The 27,895-nt window shown below is 43.3% G+C and overlaps 1 protein-coding gene across 1 annotated transcript in view; it reads left to right on the top strand.

The window, feature by feature from the left end:
- Window positions 1-7,166: 7,166 nt before the first annotated feature.
- The window catches only part of LOC118774244 (phospholipid-transporting ATPase 11C-like), a 40,146-nt gene continuing 19,417 nt past the window's right edge, over window positions 7,167-27,895 (top strand). The window contains exons 1-3 of the mRNA XM_036523439.1: window positions 7,167-7,629; window positions 21,884-22,003; window positions 25,705-25,794. Coding sequence (XP_036379332.1) covers window positions 7,603-7,629; window positions 21,884-22,003; window positions 25,705-25,794 — 237 coding nt within the window. The 5' untranslated portion in view covers window positions 7,167-7,602. The remainder of the gene's footprint in view (window positions 7,630-21,883; window positions 22,004-25,704; window positions 25,795-27,895) is intronic.

Below are 27,895 nucleotides of genomic sequence, written 5' to 3'. Positions count from 1 at the left end.
AGTGTAAAAAATAGGTCCATTTGTACCCTGTTTAAATGACCTGCTTAAGGTTAACGCATGACAGAGAAATAATTCAGGGGATTTTCCAACCTACATTACCCTGGGTCTGGGCCTAAATGATACATTTGACCAATTAAAAGATCTAAAAAATGATTTAGTCAGACTGCAGTGAATCAGTGTCTGTGAAATGTACCTTGAGGGTTCAATAGAGTAGTCTCACACATATGCTTTAAAGGATTTGTAATAGTTTGTAACCACTCATTACACAAGAGTGTTGAGTCTTTAATTCAGAAATGCATTCACACAGTGCACAACCAAGACATATCATATAAACAAGTACACAAAACACACAGATACAGTAACTTGTTTGATACTGTAACTCTTATACTCCTAATTATTCAGTAGTCTAATTTGTAATTAAGTAATTTCATACCCAGGAGTAATGTCTGCAACAATGAGAAATGCATGATGTCTGATGTATTGAACTTTTTACATGTTAATGTGACACAAGCTGACAACTGTCCAACATCTGATACCAAAGAAAACAAAATCATTTTTGAGTTGTGGGTGGGTTGGAGGAGGCGGAGATTGCCCTTATAGCACTTATTCAGTAAAGATTGTAATCCCTTTGAAAACGCCTCTTGTTATAATGATTTCAATTCTTGTCACAACGCTGCCATCTTGTGGGAATTATCAGAATTACATGAAATGGGCATGACTTCATTTTGTTCTACTTGTGTTCAACTTGTATGATACAAGCAAAGAAGGGACAAGACATTTAAAATAATTTAATATCATAATACTCCTCAGCACCCAATATCAAATATTCTGATGTAAGCCCCCCCCCCCCCCCCCCCCCCACAGTGTATGAAATGTATCAACTTTTGTGTAAATAATGACTGAATGCATTATTAGATTATCAGATCTATATTCATTTACCCTTTCAGGTGGGAACATACAAACACAAATACAATTACACATGCACCTTAGGTCCTATATTATGAATATTTATGAGTCAGAATAAAATATTTTGTTCTCCATTTTTCATTGGATTGGATTGGATACTGATCTCATTAACAGTCTGCTGAATATTGGAACAGTAGTTGGTGAAAACAGCAAGACAGCTATATATGACAAATATTATTTCTCTAAAAAATTATTTAGGCCATGAGTGCCTTTGTTCGGGTGTGTCACTTTCAGCTGATTGTGTGGAACATTGCAGTGTACAATTTAAACCTAGAATTATCCCACTGAGGTGTGAGGTTGATACAGGGGGAGATATCACTGTAAACTGTGAAGAGACATTAAAAATGCCACAGTGCCTCCAGAGAGAAAATCAGATATTTTGCTAAAGAAGAAATGCAAATAAAAGCCTCAGAATCTCCGAGCAAGCACAATGTAGAAACAAACTGTGATCCTGCTCAGTGTAAGTGATCAAACCGGAAAGAATGGATACCCTGCTCATCAGTTCAGGCAGCTCCTCTTGAAATTTTGAAGAGGCCCATATGAAAGAAAAGCGGAGAGGTCCACATTTGTGCAGTCCTGAAAAGGTTGAACCTGTCAAGACTTACATGCTGCTTACATGAAAGCAGTGTTTTACATGTTGAACGTGGCTTGTGGAAATCAGCCTGCACCATGAGAACACCAAACTTACAGTGTTCACTACCCCCTTTGACAGTTACAGACCTTGCCATTGAATAATAGATGCCCTGCGGGGTCTGGAGGGATTCACAGTTTACATATACAATATGTCAGTGGTATAGGACCTTGGTGTTGTTTATTTACTTAGCAGATGCACTTATCCGGGGTGACTTACTGAGCTAGCAAGATGGAAATTGAATCAAGAGACGCATGTGTTTAGACAACTTGACAGCTTCACCTCTTGGGTCACCTGAAGGACATGACAGGAGTGAGACCTGTCCCCGAGAACATCCAGGTAACAGCAGAGCTTCCACTGTTAGAGAATGTGCACAATGAGTTCTTGACAAGTTCAACTGCTTGGGTTGATAAACTCTTAATCTCTCAACACAAGGCAAATCATATACTCTAAAAAGGAATTTAGACCCGAGGTCATGCAAAACAGTGGGCATTCCACATATTTCCCATACCAACAGATATGGATGAAATCACAAGCACTAACATTCTGTGACTGGCAGTGTATTTGCAGAACTAGATTGAAGGAGAGCTACTAAAACATGACCAGCAGGGGGCGACAAGGTAACTGATCCAATACCACTGAAGACACCACCCTCAGCCTGGGTATATGACAAGCTCTTTTGGCACTAGAATAAAACCAGAAAAAGAGCAGATGAAACTACTCAATGCTTGGCAAAATGTTTATTTGAGCGTAAAGAGGAAGACATGGGAGACTAACACAAGTAAAACTACAACAGAAAAAAACTCATAAACTAAAAGAGGTAAAGCAGTCAAATCCTAATTCAAAATGATCTGTTTAAAACTAGATCAATGCTCTGAAGGGGGAAATTAATAATGGCCAACAGTAAATTCAAAAATCACTGGAAAAAGAATGTCAAACCAGGCTGTATACATAAGCAGCATTAAAGTCACCAGGATTAAAGACTAGGGTAACTTGGGTGGCTTTTGTCACCAGGTCCCCCACACTCCAGCAAACCCTGCAATTGTCCACCCCAAGACACATGGGATTACAAATACCTCTGGAGACAAATGTCTTACGTACTGTTCTCAACGACTGATGGAGGCTCAAATCAGATACATTTTGACTAAGAAGGGCTGGACAGCAAATGTTAGGGAATGCAAGTGGTTTGAAGTTTCTCTAAATAAGTACTCCAGACAACATAAGATCAGTGACTGATCAAAAGCCTCTGGTCACATCTCTGCTGCTAAGGCTGCTTATTACCAGGATAAAATCAACAGCACCTCAGACGCACGCAAACTATTCACAACGTTCAACACTTTCCTCTGCCCTCCTCTGCCTCCACCCCCCAATCTCTCTCACTGCTGATGACTTCGCCACTTTTTTCACTGGAAAGGTGGATGCCATCAGCAGTCAGTTCTCCACTCCACACATCCACAGTCAGCCTCCACCCATATGCAACACACTAGTGTCCACATTCCTATTGTCATGACTGCGGCGTCTTAGCCGGTTGTTTTCTTTTCCCTGTCCATGTGCTTTTGTTTTCCTTGTGTTCTAGCCCTGCCCCGCTCTCCTCCCTGTCTCCGCCCACCTGATTGTCTCAACCTGCCTGCCTGCACACCTGCTTCCCATCACCTCATCAGCCTAGCCCTATATCTCCCTGCTTGTCTCTGTCTTGTTTGCCAGTTTGTCTCAGTTTGCTGTTTCGCTACTTGCCGTCTGTTCTGGTTTGCCTGTTGGTTCTTGACTATGATTTCTGGACCTGATTTGTGGAATGTTTGCTGTGTTTTTCTGGTTTTGGACTTTGCCTGTTTTTCCTGACTTCGTTCCTCATTCTTGCCCTGTGGTTTTGGTCGCCGTGTCTGCCCGGTTTTTGACTCTGCCTGCCCTGACTTCGTTTTGTGGATTACCCGTTTTGGATTATTAAACCTGTTTTTGGCATCCATCTCCTCTATCTGCGCTTGAGTCCCCGCCTGAGTTTTGACACCTATCTCTGAGGCTGACGTCTCTAAGCTGCTACACTCCAACCGACCCACCACCTGCCCCCTGGATCCAATCCCTTCTCATCTCCTACAGTCTCTCTCTCCCACACTCTTGCCTGCACTCACTCGCATTATCAACACATCACTCACCACTGGCACCTTCCCCTCTGTGTTTAAGAAGCCTAGGATAACCCCACCACTCAAATCTACGCTTAGCCCCTCCCAAATAGAAAACTACAGACCCATCTCTCCTCCCGTTCCTATCGAAAACCCTTGAATGAGCTGTTTTCACCCAGGTCTCTGCTTTTCTCTTCCAGAACGACTTGTTGGACTCCAATCAGTTGGGATTCAAAACCGGCCACTCCACTGAAATGGCCCTCCTGTCTGTTGTCGACACCCTGTGGGTGGTGAGAGCTGCCTCCATGTCATCGGCCCTCATCCAACTAGACCTGTCCGCCGCATTCGACACTGTAAACCACCACTGTCTCAGCGCAGATCTCTGCCTGTCTTTCAGATATCTCAGCCTGGATGAGGGAGCACCACCTTCAACTCAACATATCCAAGACTGAGCTCCTAGTAATCCCAGCCAGCCTGTCAATCCAGCATGACAACACCGTTCAGCTCGGCTAAATGACACTGACTGCGTCCAGGTCTGCAAGGAACCTGAGGGTAGTGATTGATGACCAGCTGAAATTTACTGACCACATCGCTATGACTACTAGATCATGCAGATTTGTGCTGTACAATACCAGGAAAATCAGGCCCTACCTATCCGAGCATGCTGCGCAGCTCCTTGTCCAGGCACTGGTCATCTCAAGACTGGACTACTGCAATGCTCTTTTGGCTGGCCTATCTGAATGCACTATTAAACCTCTGCAGCTGATACAGAATGCAGCTGCACGTCTGGTTTTCAGCCAACCAAAAAGGGCTCATGTTACACCCCTCTTAGTATCACTCCAGGCCTTGAACATGATGCAGGCAGCTACATCACTGTAGCTGCCTCCATGTTCAAGGCCTTGATGCTCGCATACAGGGTGACCAACAAAACTGTGCCTAAGTAGTAAGTACCTGAACTCACTGCTGCAACTCTATTTATTTTTCCTCCCGACTGCTACGCTCTGCCACCGAACAGCGCCTGGTGGTCCTGTCGCATCGTGGTGTTAAATCGCTATCCAGGACTTTCTCTGCCGTTGTCCCCTGGTGGTGGAATGAGCTTCCATACCTCATCCATTCTGCTGAGTCCCTCTCTGTCTCCAAGAAACATCTGAAGGCACAGCTCTTCCGCTCTCACCTGAGCACCTGAAACACTTCCCCCCCCCCATCTCCTATTTAACTATATTATAAAAAAATGTAATGGATTGGTTGTAATAGTTTAACGTAATGGTTTGATGTATTGACTTGGTTATAATGGTTTAAACGCAATGGTTTAGTTGTAATGGCTCAATGCACTCGCTAGCTTTTCCTGCTAGTTTGTACTTTGCCTGGCCAACCTTTGGGACCTTGTCATGCAGTACTTCTAATATTGTTGACTCAGTATGGTTTTTCACTTGTGTTTTATTGTACCTCACTTGTAAGTGGCTTTGGATAAAAGCATCTGCCAAATGAGTAAATGTAAATGTGGTCAAACTGATGAACAACATAGACTTTGATGTCCCACTGAGGTCCCTGAAGTTGGAATTGCACTTTGTGATGTTTTAGATCACACCCAGTATGCACTGTCATGTATGTTCAATATGCCTAGGTCACAGAAATGGATGGCTTGTGCTTACTGAGAAAAATATTTGGCAAAAATCTTATTTCCCCAACCAATGTGAGATTCTCTGGAGAGAAAGTGGAAAAAGAGATAGAAATAAAGCAGATGTGTGTGGCAACCAAATTTCAAACAGAAATACAATGAATGGTTCAATGAGGTAAGCTGTTAGAGATGAGAAATCCCCTTATTCCAACATTGGCACCTTTAAGCCAATAGAAGTGGATGGCAGGGTAAAATAGCCAAAACGGCAGTCTACCAGTACCACAATGGTACTATAGATTCATTAAATGCTGCAAATGCCTGGTTAATTTGTTTTTAAACCACATTCACATAGCTTGGCCTCCCTGATTAAACCGAGATGGACATTGGCCTACATTTCTCAGTATCTGAAATTCTTTCCTTTGAAGCAGAGTTTGATTTCAAGCACACAAGACCATAAAAAGTAGCACAAACTGCAAGGGTGACCCTATAATGGACAGATCCTCTTCTCACTCTAATCTTCTGCAGGCCAAGAGTGTAAGTACACCTCCACTGGAATCCATCCAACATAGGACAGAGAGCTGGGATGACACTGCCAACTCAGGAGCAAAGCCTTTTCTCAGATATCAAGGACATCATAAAGATCGAGGCCATGGAAACGGAAAATCATAAATTCTGCTTCAGTGAGCAACCCTTCCCTTGTGGAGTTGGACGGACAGAAAATTTAACATGACATGGTCCACGCTCTGCTTGATTCTCCCAGGTGAACCTTGCCCGTATGAACGAACACCCTTACTTACAGTGTTATTTGTCAACCTGAGCCTTGTAAACCGTTAAAATATTTTAAACATGAACATGGAAACTATTAGGATGGAACACGGGCATTGAACTCACACATCGCAAGTTAGTCATTGCTTTCAGTACAATTATTTATTTATTTGAACAGGAGATGGCACTAGAGGTCTTCACGAGCCCAATTGAGCCCACACAACCCGATTCAAAACAAGCCGGAGGGGATTTTTTTATATATCAGAAGAGAATAAGAGACATATAAAAATAGATAAAATAGATAAAATATCACTAGTGCGCTTTCATAAGTTGTGACTCTTCATAACTGCCTTAAACAGATACAGGCGGCATTTATTTGTTCCTAAATGCTGGTATACACGAACTTCAGATGAAGGATCCAACCGTGGGACAAGCATAAGATTTACATTTATTTTACTATTTGACTCCAAAGCCCCTCCTATATACTCGTTTGAATACTCAAACGAAGAGACAGGTCGACGACGGTAAATACGTCAAGTAAAAGTGAAAACAAGGGTCAATAGTCTTGTTTAACCGTATCTTTCAGTGCTGTATACTTCTCTATGTATTTTCAACGAGTACGATTAATTGTAGTGGTATGTAAAGCTATTTAAACGAATTGTATCAGACTTCTGGCAGGCAGGACTGTTTTGGATGCAAACTTAGTTGGGTTTAACTCAGGCAACAATCACACGCTCCGTTCTATCTCGTTTGTGCACCCGTTTAACGCGCCTGTTTTTGTTGAGGACCAACATTTCAATGAGGTGTAGGAGGAGAACATCTAATAAGTGCAAAGTAATACTAACTGAGCAGTGGAAGACCATAAACGTGAAAAAAAATACTGACATTGTATTGAGCACCTGTACGTTGAATTGTATTTGTGAATACTTCCCATGAACACTGCAACAATCTATAACTACACTTCCCATGTAACCCTTGAGTCGAGACCGCATCTTCTAGAGGTGGGGCTTGGGAAAGTGGAAGTACTTGTAACCGCGGGGAGGGAGGGAGGGAGGTTCGAGTAAAATTATTTGACAGAGCAAGAGGGTTGGAAGGATGGTGATGGGGGAACGTACCAGGCTTAAAATATAAGTTTGTTTTTGTTTGTTTATCATGATCGTTATACCTGTAAGAGTGCTGCGCAGTAAAAGGCTTTAAATTGATATCACAGCAACAGGGCAGAGTAGGATGGCACTAGACGCAAGAGACGCGTGTATAGAGAACCAAAGCTAGCCTCCGTACTGTACACCGCAACGCGGAAAATATTAAGATGTTGGAGGACAGAATTCAAACGAGATGGAAACAATGTAGCACCGCAGCGGTATTTCCGATATTTGGATAAAAGAAAGACTACAAAGTACCTTCATGTATACATAAGGAGAGCCCTCGGCATCAGAAAAAGAAGGAACCGCAATTCGAGTGTCTTTACAGCTACCAAAGGAAGAAGAGGGACAGAAAACTGCAATATGTTGCGAAGGAGGCTCAACCGTTTGGTATGTAATGCGTTAGCCGTCAATACGTAGCGTTAGGTAGCCGTATTGCGTAATACTTAAGAGATATCAGCATCTTATGATATAATGTCTTAATATTTACAGCTGGATATCAATCAATTGTTGCTTTGCTTTGACAATCCGACTGCTGATGTCGACATATAGCTCATCACTAACAGTCTTATGACTAGTTATTGTATCGCGGTTCCAAGTAGTTTTTAACCCAGACAATGTACCTAACTGTGTTTAGTTTACTGGCAAACTTTCTCGTGGTTTTTGCATAACCGACACGGGCTGGGAATTTCAATTGACTGGCCATCGGGTTATTTTAATGTGTGAAATTCCCGTCCCAGTTTGCACTTGCGTGGTTTGTTAGAGGTGCATATTAGTCATGAAGTGCATTTCACTGGTCCTTAGGTTGTTGCAAACTGGTTTATTTGGGCTAATTAAGCATTGGTGCCCCTTGTTTTACTTGAGTCCAAAATTAAAGTAATTGTCTAGCATCCTGTTATTGATAGTTGCATAAGAACGTTATTTCGTTTTATTGCTCATTATGCCACTTTATTAATTTGCATAGACAAGCAAAACATACACATCCTTTGCAAATAAGCGTTGAGTAGGGGAGATGAAAAGATACTTAGAAATGTGTGTGAACGCTGTTGCAATCTCATTTTGACTGTGTTTGTTGTAATTCTTAAAAAGCCTTATTAGTAGAAATCGGTAATCCGGAAACATTCCGAGGCATGCGGCCAGAATAGCTCATGTCATAGATCACAGCGGTGTCTCCAGATCTTACAGTAACTATGTTTTAGCTCGACCTATAAGGCTGACTCAAACTCTACGCCACAGCCAACTCGCGAAATTTAATTAATGAGAAATTTGTTGAACACTTTTGAATGTTTTATACAGCATATTCTACGCTCTGGTTCAAGTGCAGTCAGAACGGAAAGCGACTGGTAGTTAAGTTGCATTCATTCTTTTGTTTGGTGGTAAGAAATGATCGTTTGGATAGCCAACCGACGTTTTAACTATAGCTTCGATTACAAAATAAGAGAAATAAACGTACTGGAAAAAAATAAAGTCAAACTTTCAAACTGGACACATAGAATGAAAACTTGCCATTTTAGAAGTAACTACTGTACTGTGTTCGTGGGGACAATTTTATTTTCTGAAATTACATATGTTTGATGTATGTTTGTTCTGGTTGGTGTTATACATTGTGTAGTGTAGCCTATCACTCTAATTGTACGGTTAGCGCTGTAATTTTTGTACAAGTGTGCCGTCATTCCCATTGTGCTCATTACAGCATTTATGGTCTCTAAATTACTTCTAATTGATGGTTGCTTTGAAAGGATGGTATTGGAGTCAGTCCCATCTGAAATGGCAGGACTGCCTCGCGTTTTCTCGTTTTGCGGAAGCATTGTGCTGCCTCGTTACCTTTCCACCATCCAAAGCCTGACTCTTAATTAAAGGCGATGAGGCAGTTGAATCCTTATGGATTTTCAACGTGAGCAATATAGATACCGCCATAGGAAGCGGTAAAGCAATATAATAATTATGCGGCACGATTACATTCAACGTTTTATAATGCCAGGTCAGCATTTCCCCAGACATCCAGGGCATAACGTTCCTATAAATGTTCATAAGTCATAAATAACATTAGTGTTTCCCAGCAGCACCGTTATTGCTGTACTGCATGTTGTTTTCTTACACCAAATGATTAGATTAGATTACATCCAAATGCCCACCACTCTCTCAACCTTCATCGCCCCTGCCAGCTGCAAATGTACTTATGCCATGGAAAGGACCCACAATACAAGTCATCTGTCAGACTACAGCTCTCTGGTGTGTTCCTGCCACCAAATTCTCAGTGACTTGAATGACAAAAGAAAAGAAGCTTTGGAAGCAGTATTGAAGTCATGCTGACCCACAGGATTGAGACTCATCCCAGTTTCTTTGGTGTAAAGCAATTTGGAAAGCATGTTTTTGTACTGATTTCCAAGATCTAGTTGTATGTGCAGCAGCCACACACCCACACAATTATGATGACTTGCATCCTTAAATAGTCCCTTGTAATTGGTCCTAGCTTTAGCAGTGCACTTCTGGGCTTTGTGAGAATAGTCTGGAGAATATATATTTGAATGTGGCCAGGTAAAAATGGGATAGTATCCTTTATACACATGGGAATGGGATGCATGGAGGGAAAAGTTAATCCATTCCTGCTGTTTTTAGTATTTGTTTTCTTTTTAGGTTTTCCCAGTGCTTGTCTGTCTAAAAGCACCAGTCCAACCTTTAGGATAGTATCTTAATGTACTGAGGGTGTCTACTATATGCTGCATTGCCTCTGCCAAGGTATTGCCAGTGATACACAGTAATATGCATTTAGCAGTTTGGTGGTTGTTTACAGTGTGTACACTGTTGAATGGACAACAGAAGCCAGGACTAATATTTATTGATAAAGCAGGGGAGAGTAAAGGTAGTTTACTGTACTGTACTTACCATTGTGAAGTGATGTGATGGGTATTCTCTCTTTCTTTCTTTGCCTCTTTCTCTTTCTCTCCAGCGCTGTGCCTGGGGATGATTTCATTCTTTAAAGAGCAATTAAGCCCTTGGGTCACTTAGACTATTTCACTATTCATTTGTTTTTCTGAAAACTGAAATCATAGTTATTAAATTATACATTTCTCATGTGTGTGTGTGTGTGTGTGTGTGTGTGGTTTTTTTAATAGTAACTTTCAAATATTGAAGTGCAACTGGTGTGTGGGTGGGTGGCTGTATGTATTTATTGCTTCATTTGAAAACAATAGCATAAAAGATAGCTCTGAAGTACTACACAACATGACATTTGGCCAGTATAATAAACAGTGCGTTGGAGAGTGGGAGGCCCCACTTATTCTGGATCTTTCTGGGCAGATTATGTACTTCCTCACCATACCCTGTTTCAGGCTTTATTATTTTTATTTTTAAGTTTTGCTGCAGTCTGTCTATGCAGTGCAGCCCACTGGTTCAGTGACCCGGTGTTCAGTTTTCACATCCCTGTGCTGTGACTGAGCTGCTAATAAGCAGAGCTTTGCTGGCAGGGATGCTATGTAATACATTGGCTGTGCAGGCAGGCATGTAAAGTAGACTTACATGGAGGAGCTCCTGGGCAAGGCAAACCTGTTGTTTCTCTGCCTTTGAGCCAGTGGTACACATCTGAGGCACACTGGGGTTTCCCCTGCTGTGTTCATTGTATGTGCATGTGCCCTATCTGAACTTCCTGCAGTTTCATTTCAGTTTGGTTTTACAAGGAATAGATTCATTTCTCTGCTTCCTGTTACTGATGTTTGTGCCTAGCTGGCCATGATGAATGATTTATGTTTTCTGCATGGTCATGTTGAAAGTAAACACTCCTTTGTTGCTTAGTAGTTGCCTCTATAGATATTCATTGCAATCATTTGCACAATGATTTACACACCTCTCTGTTTCCAAGGCATAGGGGTGCACTGTAATCTCCTCCTAGACTGCAAGCCCATAAGGAATAAGAGATCTTGCTTTTTTAGGAAGGTGGTAGTGGTTCGGGGCAGAAGGGCAGTTAAGCAAGCCCCTCCCCCTGTAGCCTGCAGTACTACATGAGCTACTTTTAGGCAGCCAATAAATAAACTTCCTGAGAGCTACTTCACATAGGCAGTTACCACAGCGATGGAGCCCGCATCTCTCACCCATCTCCATGAGATGCACTCACCAAAGCAGACCCTGCTTTCCCTCTGAAGTGAACAGCACACACCGGTCGGTGTCTTTCGGCAGTCGTAACTACACTCAACACCTGCAGTCATTTGTCTCAGGACAGTAATGGTATGCTGAAGAGTCCTTAAAGGAATAATTACTTAATGCTTAATAATAACCGCTTGCAGTGCAGACCACCTGTTGTGGAAAGCCGCAGCAATGACAGCCGCAGCGGCTGCCGACTCCCCTTGGAGAGGTTTGGGTAAATGCTGGGGGTAAAAGTGCAGCAAAGAGGCCCCATTACCCATGAGCCCTGTGTCTGCACGTGATTTATGTGGACCAGTCCATCCAGAGAGCCGGGTATCGATCAGAGCCAAGCCTCGTTTTTGCCACCATTCGTCTTGTCTGTGAACTGGCAGGAGGACAGAAGTGCTAACTCCGACTTCTCTCCTGGCTGGTCCGTTACTCCCCTCCCCTGTCGATAACTAAGCCCCCAGCTACTGGACCCAGACATGGGGGAGATGAATACATCAGGTGGGAATGAAGAGGAAGATTCGAGTGGCTGGAGCGAAGAACGATGATCTGGCTGGGCCCGAGACCTTAGCGGTGGAAACATTGCCACTGTGTCTCACCCTCTGCCTGGATAATGTTCCCTGATAACAGGCGGGCTTTGAAATGCAGACAGTGACAAAAATAGACGGAGGGGGGCGGTTAGTGGGTTTTGGGGATGTACCCATTTGCTTTCTGCAACCGTAGCATCTGCAGTGATTTTCCATCTCTTTTGCAGTGCCTGGCTTCCCAGTTTGTACTCCTTAATTATTTACTTGCCTCATTTCTTTTCAATTCTCCTCACAATGCTCGCAACGTCCTGCCCTTGTCTCATCGCTGGTACCACGGCATTAAAAATGCATCACCTTCATCCATACATTTATGAAAGTGCATCCCTGAGATTCCCCACCCCATACTCCTCAAACAGGGCTCGCAAGGAAATTTGCGCTGAATGTGGAAAGGCACACGCGTGTGTGTGTGTGTGTGTGTGTGTGTGTGTGTGTGCGTGCGTGTGCGCGCGCGCGCTCATGTGTTTGTGTGCTGTGGAAGGTCCAGGCATGTTGATCTATGTTGGGATGTTCCGGAATCCCAGCCTCCCGCGTCATTGTCCCCCATTGCCCCCCTCCCAAGTGACACCAGAGGGAGAACCCGCTGGCACCATGCAGGCATCCCCCGAGATGTCTGCAGATGCACGCACACCGAACCCACCACGGTTGCACACAGGCTCCTAGCGCCCCACAGCCACTGGGATAATGAGACACTCTGGTCACGAACAACTGCAAAGGAACGTGCAGGAGTACTACACCGATACATGCAGTAGGAGAGAGAGAGAGAGCGAGAGGAAGAGAGAGGGGAATGAGCTGGATTTATTCGGCTTCCGAGACAAACATCCAGCCTTCTTTATTCCATTCAAATGCAGCTTAGGATAATGAATTGAGTAGCAGCAGCAGTTACAGGCAGCATGGCTTGGCGCATTATAACAGATAATGACCGTGGAAGCGGTGTAGCTGCGATGCAGAGTTTAAACCCGTCAGCGGCGAGATGCAAATATCTCCCGCTATCTCGGGGAGCTTTTTCTCTGCCAGGGCGATATGATGAAAGCCCGGGCGCAGTCAGGAGGATTAGTTTAGTCATCGACACGCGTGCAGAGGATCTGGAGCACTCCATCTCCTGGGCGGACACGTCACCGCATGTGACGCACGCATTCTTTTTTCGAAGCTTTACTGAATAAGCCGTGGATCTACTCTCGCACCTTTCTTTTCCATGCACTTGGAGACTGGGGATTTTTTTCCATAGTAGCCATGTTTTTTTTTCCTTTCACAGCTGCTGCTTAGAACATTACCTCCGCACCTCCCATAATGCTTTATCTGTAAAGAGAGTGTCTAGCAGACAATCAGGCTATTTAAAAGGATTGCAGAACAGTGAGGGAGCAAGCAAAAGTGTTGTGGACATTCTGGTCAAACAAGTCCAGCCATTTATAAGAATTCTCCCTTCTGCTTACCCTCAGGTGCTGACCATTTTCATGTACTTCTTTGACAGTTTGAACACAGGAATCACAATCACTTCTCATGGGGTTTGAGTTTGGTGGAGCTGAATTGCTCCTGTGTGTTTCTCAGTTGTTCATATTAAACTGAATTCATGAATACTTTGTTGGACAAGAAGCTATTCAAAGACTAGCTGTTGAAGAAACGGGCGGGGGTGGTGAATTTTGTGTCACCATGTTTAGCTGTAACAATGCCAGTCAGAAAATAGCAGTGTTCTTTGTTTTGTTTCGCTACAGTGTGAAAGAGGTTGCTTCCTGTATAGAGCATACTAGTACTTTCCCCATAGTGCCCTGTCTGTCCTGAAGGAGAAGGTACAAATATAAATATAGGCCAAATTTGGGTCTGCTGCAGCTGAAACAATAGCGAAGCTCCACATAACAGCAGCACTGGAGAGAAAGCCTTTAGTTCAGGCTGCTACTGCTACTATTCATATATCCGTTGTCCAGTGCTGAGAGAACGGAAGTTGATTGAAGAGGAGGGCCCTACGCAGGGCATTGGGTCACGGAAGGGCTGACATAAACCTTGCTTTTTTTTTTTGTTTAAAAAAAGTGTCTGCATGGGAAGTCAGTGATTACGGGACACCGCCAAAGACTGGGTGGAGAGAGGAGACAGGGATTGCGTGTGGCTGAGAAAATGAAGTCCCTCAGAGGGAGGGAAGCTGTAATTGCCACGTGCTGTAAAGAGTGCAGAGGTGGGCGCCGCAGTGTGGAGAGCTGGGACGGCCGAGCCTCTCACCCATCGCTGCTGCCGGTGCTGCTACTGAGTCAGAGTGCAGCATGAACGTCCCACACACATCCAGGACAAGACTGTTCCCTGAAGTGCGGCTGCAGATGGCTTTATTAGGCCAAAACCCCTCAGTGCGCGTTTTTGAATTATGCATGGGGCTTGAGGTTGGGTTCTGCTCTTTCGACTTCTCTTTTTCGATTGGAATTACTGGGCCACTCTGGTTCATGAGGGCTGCCTCCAGGAAGTCCAGTGGCATTTCACCTCCAAAGCCTTTTGCTTGTTAATGGTTGTAATAGGTTAAAGGGAGAGCAGGGACAAGCTGCTGTGGGGTTCAGGCAAGCAGGCTGCCCTTCGTGTCTCCCAAACCGAGGTATTCAACTATCTAAGTAATTAGATGGCTAAGTATTCAGCTAGCATATTCATTCATAATCATTGTTGTATGCTGTTCCCACATCAGAATTGCTCAGTTTGCAAGACTTGTTGATGGCTTGGGATGGGTCTGCAAGGCTGCTGACAGATAAGGTGAAAGTGACTGATGTCAAACCAAGCTGAGCGATGAGAAAGAAAGAAGCCAGTTACATGGTGACAGCAGTGGTGGTGTAGAGGACACTGTTAACTATAATGGGCTGAGACTGTATTTTTTCCCTCCATATGTTGGTGTGGTGGAGATGTCACGCCCAGCTGATTTCTAGGCAGGGGCTCAGGCTGCTCAGCTTTCAGACTCCACCAAAAAAAGGCTGTTTGTGCTCACAGCATAGAGCACGTGGGGAACGTTCTCATCCGTGGACTTCCTTTTCCACCCCTGTGATGACAGTCATGTGTCTCTGAATTAAGTGTTGCTATCGTGTACCATGTCATGCACGTGAATGGCACTTATCCAAACAACTGTCCGCAGGCTAACACAGTGTAAGTGCAGTGCTTAGTGCACAGAGCGGGTTTAGTAATGGCTCGCAATGTCATCGTTTACTTCCTTTGTTCTCTGAATGCTGTGTCTGTAAATGCGAATGCATTAAGCAACAGCGTGTCATTGTTTTCCCACATTTGCATTGCTTTCTGAGCCCTTATTATGGGTGTATGTTACTGCAGCTGGGGATTATTGGGCCGTAATAATGTAAAGGTGAAGAACTCTGTATAGTGGAACTGATGACAGTAAAAGGACTGCCACATCAGCTGATTTCAGTCTTTGATCCATTTGATCAGTTGTCTTTTTGCGTGTCAGCGCAAGGGAAGTCGGTGCTGTTTTTTATGGTCCTTTCATTGAAATCGCAAAAGGAACATGCATTTTCCCCCTTTTAGGATGGCAGTGAATATTCTAGCTGAACAAAGCATTCACAGGAAGGGGAAGTATTGCCAGCCTCAGGTGTTTCTGAAAAAAATTCACTGTTTGCATAGAAAATTTGCAAGGAAAAGACTAACCCTGAACTAAATTTCTTTAAATGCAAATTGACTTTAAAATCTTGTTGCTTTGGTGTATCGCCACTTTAAGCCCTGTTTAAAGTGTAAACCCTAACAAACTGTGGTAAAGCCCTAACACCATCTGGTAGGTATGTACTGTGGTTCACAATGCTTACCATACTGTAAAGAAAAAAGTAATCTCTAAGCTTTAGACAATAATTTTCTATATTGTTAAGCTTTGTGCTTGTTTGTCTAATAGATCTTTGCCTGTGCCAATGCTTGCCCCAGGCCCTGCATCCTTAATACTAACACTGCATTTTCACAACAACATGGAGCAAATGCTATTGGCTAGCCCCCCTCAGCTACATGTTCAAGTATGTCTGAGCTTGGTGATCTTCATTGTAGTATTCAGTGCCCATGGTTGTTTCTGATGTTAATTTTGGTTGGTCCAGGAGCTGATTGGCCGTATAAGACCCGGCCTGATATCAGCCAGTCCTCTTTGACTAGAAGGCTTGCGTCTCTTCTTCCCTTGTAAGGAGTAGCTCTAGTCAGGGGGAGGCATTCTTTAACTTCAGCAGTGTGGGGTTGTCTTTTACCACTGCCAAGAGAATCTGGTAGCTGTTAGCGGTGAAGGTCGGACGTGAATACTTTTCGTAAAGAATGTGTTTTTACATTCGTGAAGCCTGGCCAGCCTCTAGTCTTAGATGGGTGTCCTGGTGTGTCAGAGGTCACAGAGCTAAGGGGGAGTTGAGAGGAGCAGGGGGGTGTAGAGGGAGGCATTATGGCACAAGGCCTCTGCTGGTTAGATCTGCTCAGAGAGAGGGAAGGTGCAAAGAAAATTGGAATTTCCATGAATTATGTTGTAAGACCATTCACTTCATAAGGGTGTCGGGGAGTTTGTGAGGGGAATGTTTTATTTATGCCATCACACCTTAGAGTGAATATAGGTTCACTCCTGTCACAGTCACTGATGCGTTCATCCTCCTCCAGTGAAACGCTAAAATCCTTAAAGCAGGTGTATGTTTTTCTCTTACTAACTAAGCATGATGTGAGATTGAGAAAACCTGACGAATCCAGTTTCATACAGGATGGAATCGGAAGCGTTAGCAGGTGGAGGAAATGTGAACCGTTTCAGACTTCTGAGAACTGCTTGTGCTCAGTGCTTTGTGACAGTATGTTCTTTTAGGAAGTGTGCACATAACAGCAGAGAGTGAAGTCAGTGGGGTTATAAGCGAACCAGATGCAGACTATGCAGTAAAACCTTTCACACACTGGAACTGATGAAATAGCTCGAGTGACTCTGACACCATCACATGACATGCAGGAACAGGGCCTGAGGAAGCCCTGACCTTTGAGATGTTCTTTCCTGTGATAGTGTTTGTGGTTCCACAATGGTTCCGGTTTACATGTAAATATTTACAGCTCATCTGTCCTGCCCTTCGTTCATAGTGTTCTCCTGCTTACAGAGGCCCGATCAGGGATGGTGATCAGTGGCATGATATGAATGAATACAAGTGACATGGCTGATATGAGTGGAGTCACTGTGTGCACAGTTAATAGACCTTATATTGAGAGAACTTCGGTGGTTGTGGATCTGACCATAGTAATACTTTTCCTTTAATTGTCTGTAGGCACCACGGCCAACACCCATCACTCATCACCAAGGATCTTAGGAATCATTTAATTATGGGGGGAATAAGAAAAACATTGATTTTCCTATTTCCTGTTTCCCTTTTTCAATGGTAAAATGAAGAATAATTCATTAGAGAGACGATTGCTTTTAAACCTTACCCATAACACACAGGCCTGTAATCAAGTTAAGACTTATTGCAAGAGAGCGCTACCAATTTTCTGCTGCAAATTCCAGCAATAACATTGCGCTGTTACTCCAAAATAAGACACAGAAATAAACTCAGAGGCAGGCAGAAAAAAGTTGCTCTATAAGCAACTTTGTTACATTTTTCACTCCATAGTTGTACAGGGACAGTATTTTGAGAGTGCAGGTGTAGGCAGGCCAGCCCACATGGAGCAACCAAGAGACTCCTTCCAAATTGGGGAAACAGAAGAGCAGTAGAGAATGAGATGAAAGGCAGAAGTGTACCGTAGTAGTATGGAGTGGGGCTTCTAACCAGAAGGTTGCTGGATCGATTCCCTGCTGGGGCACTGCTGTTGTACTCTTGGGAAAGTTTACTTAACCCACAGTTGCCTCAGTAAATGTCCAACTGTATGAATGGATAAAATTGTAACCTATGTAAGCCCCTCTGGATAAGAGCATGTGCTAAATGACAATATAATGAAATGAAAAACAGATAGCTATAAAGAGGCTTTCATCAGTGTGCATTTTGTTGCACAGGGAAGCCAGCCTCAGGCAGTTTTAGTTGCCCATTGGTTATATCCATCTCCATCAGAGAGACTTTTTTGCCATTTGTTGCAGTTTCTATGTTCATGTTTGTACAACATAAGGAAGCATCTTACTCCACAAATAATCAGTTACACAACACTTTAATTCAAGATACTCCACACTTGGAAGGTTTTTAAAAAGATGAATTGTTGTATCTTGGTTGTCTGTTAGTCTGTAGGGTGAAGCATCAGGACACCACCCAGTAACACAAAAATGTTCAAAATAAAAAAGTAAACCAGAAAAACTGTGTAAAGGACTTCAGACGTAAGCACTAAATTTCAGTGGAAACAGTCTGGTTGCGGTAGCTTGTGGTGCCATGTTGCATTCATTGGTCATGGGTTTCATTCTGAAAGTAATCTGCTTTACAATAAATTATTTTTGTTCACGTTTATAGGGGGTGGACAAAATAATAGAAACACCAAGCAGTATATGAATATTTATTAACTAATACATAGCTGGGCCACCCTTTGCCTTCAGGACAGCTTTGATTCTTCTTGGAATGCTGTTATACAAGTTCTAAACTGTTTCTAGTGGACCATTCTTCAAGAAGGAAAGCTCTTTGAGGGATGAAAGAGGTGTAAATCTGTTCTGTGTTCCAGAATGTCCCAGAATGTTTTTGGTCTGATGAGATGGCGGTGCCACATGGTACTTTTTTGTAAGCATTTATTGCTTTTATTTTTCATAACTACCCTTGTGTATTTATTCAGTTGATTGAACGTAGCACCATGGGTCCCAGGGAAATGTTATTTCAACCCTGCTGTATACTGCATATGGATGGGCTGACAATAAAACCTCTCTGGCTCTGACTCTGACTCTCTAAAGTTTTTATTTAGATCTAGTGATTGGGGAGGCCGTGGAAGGTATGTGGCTTTAAACAGGTGTGGTTAAAGGCTAAAACCACTCTTGAATCCATTTAGCAGTGTATATGGGGAAACAGTGTTGGCACCATAGGGTGCACTTGGTCACCTAAAGTGGAATCATATTCCTTGGCTATAATTCTCCCATGCAGAGTAATATTTGAACCCAGTGATTCCAATGGCTGTTTATAATATCTGATGTCCATCACCAAGTTCAATGCTAGTGAACAGGCAGTGTGGGCTGAAGGCTTCCTTTGGAGTTCTCCAAACGTAAACTCGTCCAAATGTAGGAAAAAGAGTAAAAGATCAGACCGTATTGCTTTCTTTCACTTCTCAGAAGTCCACGGTTTTTGTTACACCAGGTTATGCATTTTTACACATTGGCCTTGGTTACAAGCGGTTTCCAAATAGCAGCCCTACCATAATTATCAGCTTTGTGAAGCTCACGATGTACAGGTTTTGTTGAGACTGGTTCACAGAGCTGTACACACAGTTCTGAAATAATTTTTGAGGTTGTTTTATGGTTTTAGCAGCAATCCCGTTGTGTCCCTCTGTCCCTGTCAGTGAGCTTTGACTTGCAACCACTGTTCCTCTTTCTTTATGCAGCTTTTCCTTGTTTGCTGTATGCTGTCACTGTTCCCCTTGACACATTAGAAGAATTTTGCAGTTTCTGTGACTTGTACCTGCAGTTCATACACCAACTATTTCAACTTTCAAACTTTTTCAGGCTGCTTTAAAAACTCACATATCAAAGTACTGATTTTTAAATGTCTTTTCTAGCAGGAATATATTAGTAATTAGTATTTACAGTAAAATGAGACGTGTAGACATTTTAAATTCTGATTTAGTTACTTCAAAATATGGGTTTTTCATGTGCTGTTTCCATTATTTTGTCTACCCCCTATAAGCTGCCAGTGTTGTTTAAATATACATCTATATTATATATATATAAACAAGCCATAGTTGGCTAGAATCTGCTTTAGGATTAAATTAAATACATTTTAACTTGCTGTTTTACTCACTGAAAACAGAAAAAAATCATGTATTTTTAAAGAGTGGCTTTCAGTATTTTAAATTCTTACCAGTGCCAATTGCCATCAGTTTTATGGTGGTGTTTCAGCATGATTGATTTTTTTTTGTTTGGGTTTTTTTTTCACTGCCAAGTTACTTCCCAAGATCCATTTTATTATGTAAACATAATCTTGCTGAAGCCTAATTTGGTATTGTAATGTTTTAAGGACATTCACTTTATATGTGTTGATTTTTTCCAAGCAATTGAATCTGAACTCAATTGAGTATGCTGCGTTAATCTCATTGACCTTTTTGATCGCTGTGGGTAGTGATTTTAGTCATAGACAATTAAGAATAAGAATAAGTTTAATGGTCTTTATTTAGATATATTCAGTTCTACATTTTACAGTGTGTAAACTGAGTGACATTTGACTTTGTGTGAAGATGCTTCAATTCATGTTCAATTTGTATTCCAAGCCAGCTCAGCTGTAGCTAGCTTGTGGATATATATACAGTGAACTCAAAAAACTGTACCCCGTGGTCAGACCCACAAATTATCAAATACTGAATTTACTGTAAAATCAATGGCTCATCAGCACTGTTGGACTTCTCACTTCTCTGGTTTTTGTCAGTCGACCTCCGTCGCTTTTGCTGCAGAGCTCCTTTTTGGGTGATTTGGGTTCCTCGTAAATCTCAATTTATTTGCTGAGTGTGTTTTAAAATGCTGTGGGGCTGCAGTACATGAGTGCAGCCCCTTTGTTGCATGGTAACTGCGATTTATATTTGAGCCCGTCTGTGTTTACTCACGGGGGTCTGTAACCTTGAGGCAGTCTCTCTCATGGTTAATGACTCCCAGGAACAGATGAAAAAGTGGAGGGGGTTACAGGCTAAATTCATTCAGTGTTTTTCTTTGCTGCAGCAAATATTGCAACATGCTGCCAAAACTCGACTGGTTTGACAGAAAAAAGCTAGCAGATGGATTGTTTTTTTTTAAAGCCTGCAACAGCTTTGTCAAAGTTTAGACTTTGTCCAACACTTACTTACAGTCATGAGTGACAAGGCCTCAAGGACCTGAAGCTGGTATGTGAAACACCTTTACCTTCATTAATTTGATATTTGTTCCATTCATCCTCAGTAGTCTGTAGTGCGAAGCTGCTGCGAGATGGAGTCTTGTTTCGAGGTGATGCAGCATAGTTGTGCCGACGGCCCCACCCCCCACCAGCCTGAGATAGCCCAATGAGCTCTACGGTGTCTGACACCAAACTTGGCTGTGCATTTTACTTCAGGTGCTTGGGAGACCACAGGGGAGTTTGGCCCACTCGTGTGGTGTTATACCCTGAGAAGTTGTTTATTTGTCTGATAAATGCAAATCTCATTTCTTAAAAAAACAAAAGAAAATAAACAGAAGAGAAGTGTTTGCTGTGATCTCCGAAGTATTTCCCGGGGTGAAAGAACTTGTGTTGTTGGAGATGAGGGTGGCCACCTGGCACAGAGCTCAGAGCTGGAGTGCTCCCAGGCCAAGAAGAGAACTGGAGACTGCTGGACTTGGGAGTCCTCTCTGCCTCTGTGATCCCCAAGCAAGATTTCCCATCACCATAACAGCTGATCTCCCCAGTACAAAGCAGCACATTCTGCTGAGAAATAATGTTAGACACAGTGCATGTGTGTGTTTGTTTGTTTTTTCTCTTTTTTTTTGCCAGCTCAGGCCCTTGCGACCTTAATCATGCTTTAGCCTCTTTGGTTTATAAATCCGCCACAGTACTTTCACTCCCTCCCATTGTACGGTGCCGCTTTGGCCAATGGCGAAGCCGGTTCAGAAGTGCCGTACCAGTTGGTTCAGCACTGATAACGCGTTGTGTGGCCATGCTCAATGGATACGCAAGTCACATCTCTCATCTCAAGGGTCAAAAAAATAAAAGGTTGTAGCTACGCATTACAGATTACATGATTGTTAAATGCTTTGTTGTGAATGTTTGCAAACAGTCGTCTCCCTGTCTGCTCACTTTTGTAAGCCGGCCCTCTTAGTAATGGAAAAAGTGACTGCGGTGCCCGTGTGATGCTCTCTGCAGTTTGCGGGAGATGAGAAGAGGGTGGACAGCAGGACGATCCACGTGGGACACCAGACCTGTCCGGCCACAGACGCCTTCATCCAGCCTAAATTCTGCGACAATAGGATTGTCTCCTCCAAGGTAGGGCCTCAGCTTTTCTTTTACCGGGTAGCGGTCTGCAGTTCGGGCACCCTGTGGATTAAAAGGGAGTTGCCAGACCGTTTGTCTTATGAAGTATGTGCTGCAAGCAGTCGTTTGGGCAGTCAGGTCGGCTGCTGGTAATTGAAGGTTACTGAAAAGACTTGTGGGGAATCTCGTCTCCGAGGAGGGAAATGGCCCACCCCTTTTTACCACTGGGGTGTGACACAGCCTCACCCTGCCACTTTAACAGGCCTCTCAAATTCTTTCAAATTTCTCTCTTCCCCTTTCATCTCTCTGTGTCCTTCTTTTTCTTTCTCCTTACCCCACTTGCCCCTCTCTCTATTTGTTCCTTCTATTTTCTTCCCCTGTTGCCCTCCACCTTCCTCTTCTGTTGGTGGAGGACAGAGCGTCTGCCAGAAAGCAGGCCGCTGTGCTGGTGAAATTTACAGGAGTTGCCATTAACATGCTGCCAGTGAGGTGATTAAGTCTGTTCCACAGGGCTTGCTTATATCTGTCTGCCCCTACAACAACAGAGAAGGGGTGCAGAGATTATTTAGGGGAGGGGAGGGGAGGCGGTGGTGGCGGAGGGAATTTATAGTGTTGCCGTGGGTCCCACTGCTGATCGTCCAATCGATTCCTTTCCAGGATGACAGCGTAAACACACTTTAATTACCCTCGCCAGCCCCCTCGGTGCATAGCCTCCTTAAAGCCTCTGCTGGAGTTCTCACTGCAGTATTTACACTTCTCCCTGCGTCTACTGTCAATCACCCTGCTCCTCCCCCCTCCGTCTCGGATGAGTCTCCATTCTCTCCCTCTCTGCCCGCGTCGTTTTCCACTCTCTCCTCCTCTCTCAGTTCGATTCATTTTGCTGAATTGGCTCGACTAACACAGGTGTTGCCACAGCATGTGCATGGTGATTAAATGGAACAATAGTACAATAATGTACACAGACGATAATAATGCCAGTTAAAAAGAATGAGGGAATGTATGTGAGACTGAAGCTGTATTTTTGAGTAGTAAGTTGCTCTTCATTTTTTCAAATTTTGAGATAAAATGTTCTGTCTCAATCTCTTGTTGACTGCAGTGTGAGCACAGCATGTCTTCTGTAAGTATCAAGGCCTGCCCTCCTTGGCTCGTGTATTGTCTCAACTGTGTTCACTCAGACCTGTACATTATGAAGGTCTTTAATGTCTCTTTCATCAGATACAATGGTCAGGTAGTCTGTTCATGATGTACACTCCTGTGTCAAAAGTGGTGCCGTTTATTTCCTGTTGTGTCATCATTGGGCTAAGTGTAGAAATAGAACAGTCTGGGTCCTATTTAAGACACTCTTAGACCACGAGTACAGCAAGAATGTTAGCATTGCAATGTTGTTGGTCATTGATGCTCAATTCACATCACTGACTAATGCTGGAAAAATTCTATCACTATTGTATCTAGCAGGCTCTTTTCACATACCAAGCAAATGGCATGACATTGCGCTAAGTGGATGTCAGATTATTTCAATGGAATGTTTAATTTTTGCATATCTCTAGTTCCTGCTTCTTTTATATCCTATAAATTGAGCTGTTTCTTGCTAATGTAATCTAGTACTGTTTGATGGTCTTTGCTTACCAAATGTATCTTTAGATTACTTTTCTAGAAGCTTTTAGGCAAATTATGAATTGTCACCTAAATTCCTGTCAGCTAAAAAAAAGGGTAATGTAAAGGTAATGTGGCCATGTGCATGCCAACATTTTTCCCACTCCATTTACATCATGCTGAAAGTGGAATGCTGCTGGGCTGGGCTAGGATTGAGTAAAGAAATATTCTTGTGAGTGAAATTGCAGTACTGACCCCTTGTGCTCCATTCACACCAAACTGAATAGAGGAAAGTGCAGGTGTTTTGCAGAAACTGGGTCCAGTGTGAAAGGGGTTTTACTACCAGAGAAGGTTGTGAGTGTCAGCACCAGATGGTTCAGAGGACTATTCCCTTGGCTCAGCTCTTGGCTTCAGTTCTTCTTCTTGTCTGGTTGTGACATGAGTAGGGTTGCTGTTTGCCCTGCATGCATTGATCTGTTTTGTTTTGTTCTCTATTTTTATTGGGCATTTGTCCTGTTTGGCAAAATGTCATCCTATAAATGGACCCCACACTTTGCTTCCACATAGAGCAGTTGGTTCAGTTACAAATTAGAATATTCTGAGCCAAAACTGAACCAGGATTCCGATATTGATTTTTGTCCTCACATAAAATGTCTAGTAAGCTTTCTTGCTCACTTCATCCACTGCCCGTTTAAAATGTTGCGATTAGTGTATTGTCAGATGTAATGTGTAGTGTGTGCTTCACTGCCATGTAGGACGATTAGGTGCATGAATGAATCAAGTATTTTAACCGTATTTTAGTTCAGAGTTTGATCTGAGTGTTCCATGCTTTGCGTAGAAGTCCCTCCATGCTTACATTCTTCAGTTTGTTCACAGCCAAGATTAGGTTACCTGTGTACCATATTTCCTCTTGTATTATCTCTCCCTCCCTTCCTCTCTCTCTCTTAGTGACTAGGACACTATGCTCACATGACACAAAGAACCTCCAGTAAGATTGTGATTGTGATCTTGTTAGCGCAGTCGCCCAGTATAACAGCATACCTCCTCTGTCAGTTTACCTTTATCTTCTCTACGGTGTACTTCTGCCCTGGTGTTGTCGCCCAGCGAAAGCAGGCAACTGTGCGGCGTTTAGTCTAATTCAAGAGCACTAGGAGACGAGTGTCACTGCGATGTCTGTCAGCATTCCTGCCCACTTAAAAGATCTGCTTGCAATTTGATAAAGTAATCGGCTCTCTGTTCACGGCTAGAGGAATTAAGGAGATAAGTCGCTTATCCAAATCAATTAAATACCTGCAGGCCCAGCATAGTGTCATCCCAGGTCAGAGAGGGAGATAAAGGAGAGGGAGTGCTATTGAAGTCAGAAAGAAAAATCTATGCTGGAAGAGAAGTATTAAATCCTCTGACAGGCTTTAGTCAGTCTGTCACATTCATTGTACTGTATTCAACAACAGCTTAGGTATGTTATGTGAAGTGCAGCATCCAATGCATTGACACTATTGTAGCTGAATTGGATGCAGATATTCAGCACAGCAATAACTAATTACATTATATTGCATTATTGTCATTTAGCAGATGGTCTTATTCAGGGGGACTTACGAATTGCATCCAGAATACTTGCACTGCAAGAAGCGTAGGGGTAACCCTTGATGACCAGTTGTCTTTCCTTTGCTTTCTCAAGCAGTGGCAGTGAAGTGTATTCTTTCTATGCTATATATTCTATGCTATATTTCTTTGGAGAACCCACCCCTGCCTTCCCTGCAATTCACTCCTCACCGGTCTCTCCCCATGTGCCACTAAACCTGTGCAGCTAATACAGAACACTATGTTTTCAGTGTTTCCAAGCTTGCATGGGTAACATCCCTCCTCCCTCCCTCCCTCCTCATCCTCTCACCCGCCCCTTAGTGGAACAAATTTCCCACTTTGGTTCGGACAAGGATTGGCCATCTTCCGACAGAATGAAGACACACCGTTTCAGACTGCCTCCTGGTTGCCCTCCCATCTCCACCTCTGGCCACACCTGTTTTTGTACAAACTGAGCTTATAGTGTTTTGGTCTTGATTATTATATTATTATAATAACTAATCTGTTTTTCCTTTATCCATCTCTTCTTGTGTTTGCAGTACACAGTTTGGAACTTTTTGCCAAAAAACCTGTTTGAGCAGTTCAGAAGAATTGCCAATTTCTACTTCCTAATTATATTCCTGGTACAGGTGAGTGCAGTCTGGTAGTTGTGGATTTGTGTGTTGCTGTCTAGTAGCTGTGTTATGCATGGATGTCTAAAAACATGTTTGAGCCCAAGAATATATTGCAAATACAATTGAAATATATTAATGTAAATGGAAAATATGTTGCAACATACCAGAATGGAAATATTTTTAAATATTCTGTGTTATTGAGCTAAAAATATAATCACAAAAGTATATTTTAAACATTGAAGTGTTTGCCATTCTTTTGGGCTCTTATGCCAAATAAGGGTACTGTTTAAATTACTGGAGTTTTACATGACTATAAATAATGATGATTTTCTTTCTAAATGAATTTTAATAATTAATGACCTAAGTTATCATATCATGAACATAAGGGGGTTTATTGATTAAAACAGCACTATTTCTCAAGGAGGCAGTAGGCTTACTGATACAGGACTTCTGTAGTCAGAGGTGGTTATGGTTAAGAAAACTGAATCAGCTTAGTGAGGCACATGAGAGTCCAAGCTGTGGGCCATGGTGAGGTCATTGGAGGAAGTGGTGGAGGGAGGCTTTGTGCCATCAAGTACACATTTTCATCCTCATTTACTGCAGAACACTGCTCACCGCTGGAGGAGATTAGATCTGAAAATTCCTCAGTGAAATTAGAGTAATTACTGTGTGTGAGTGTGAGTATCCGCGTGAGTGTGTGTGCCTGTGTGTGAGTAGAATGACTGTGTGTGTGTATGTTTGTGTGTGTGTGTGTGTGTGTGTGTGTATGTGTGTGTGTGTGTGTGTGTGTGTGTGTGTGCATATGTGAGTGTGGGTGACTGTGTGTGTGAATAACTGTGTAAGTGTGTGTGTGTGTGTGTGTATGTGTATGTATGTGTGTGTGAGAAAGCTAGCGAACATGTATGTGTCTGTGTGGATGCGAGTGTGGGTGAAAGTGTGTTTGTGTATGAGTAGAAATGACTGTGTGTGTGTCTGTGTGTGTGTCTGTGTGTGTGTGTGTGTGTGTGTGTGTGTGTGTGTGTGTGTGTGTGCGCGCAAGTCTGCCTGCCCATCCATTCCTAAGTCCGTTGATGTTGTTTACCCAGCCTGGCATTCAACTGGCGACTCTCCACTAATCCAGGATCTCTCTGGAGGGGCTCCTTATCCAAACTGCACTGTGTTCCTCCTGCAGCGTGCCATTATGCCATTATGCCATTATAGCAGGCAGCTGTAGGACACACACGCGCGCTCCCCGTCAGCTCAGACCCCAGAGTCGCAGGCAGGGACACGAATAGATACGTTTGACTCTCTCTCCGGTTGATGCGAGACCTGAATCTCCGGCGCTTTCTGCCCTCCTCCTCAGAAGAGTCTCCGCAGCGCTGCACTGCTGACGTCAGCAGCCGGGAAGTCCTCTGTACTCCTGAGAGCCAGAAATAGGCCCGAGCTGGTAAAAAAAGCACAGCTCTCCTCAAGACGGAGCGCGACGCCCGCAGTGGCTTCTGAGGGAACCTGTGATGGGAGGGTACAGGGACATGAAGGGAACGGGGTTGGCCTAGTCTCCCAAGGAGGCCACCACTGCAGTCAGTCTCTCTTAACGAGTTGCATCCAGCAGGCAGTTCCTCCACAAGCGTAACCGTTACTCTCCTCCACAAACATATTTCCGCCATTGCAACCCAGTGCCTCCGATAGCAGGGACTGTCATGACGTGTTAAAAAGGCTGTGTGTGCCCTGACCACGAACGTGAAAGAATTGCTTGTGTCATTGAAGGAGCCCACACAACACATTGTTCCCAGAACTGTCTTGCCATCTCTCTTATTCCCTGTAACCAGAGAGGAAGCCATATTCCGCCCCACCCCAGATGTTGTTTTCCCATCAGTGTATGTGATGTATGGATAACACATGCCCAATGATTCCATTCCACTGCACCATACCAGCCTCAGAGCTGAGTACACACCAGTCAACATGCTGTTTTCCTCCCAGTATGAATTCTTCAGGAAACTGCACATCTGCATTGGTGATGCTGTACTTTGATCGTTTCAGTAAATGCCTATGTCATCAGTTTTATTTGTCCGCCCCACCAAGCTAACCTGTCTGATTTTGTCTGATTCTGAATTTGGTTTTGTTATACCAAACACTG

This window comes from Megalops cyprinoides, chromosome 3 (assembly GCF_013368585.1).
Source record: "Megalops cyprinoides isolate fMegCyp1 chromosome 3, fMegCyp1.pri, whole genome shotgun sequence".
Classification (NCBI taxonomy): domain Eukaryota; kingdom Metazoa; phylum Chordata; class Actinopteri; order Elopiformes; family Megalopidae; genus Megalops; species Megalops cyprinoides.
This window is presented reverse-complemented; position numbering and strand designations above follow the sequence as displayed.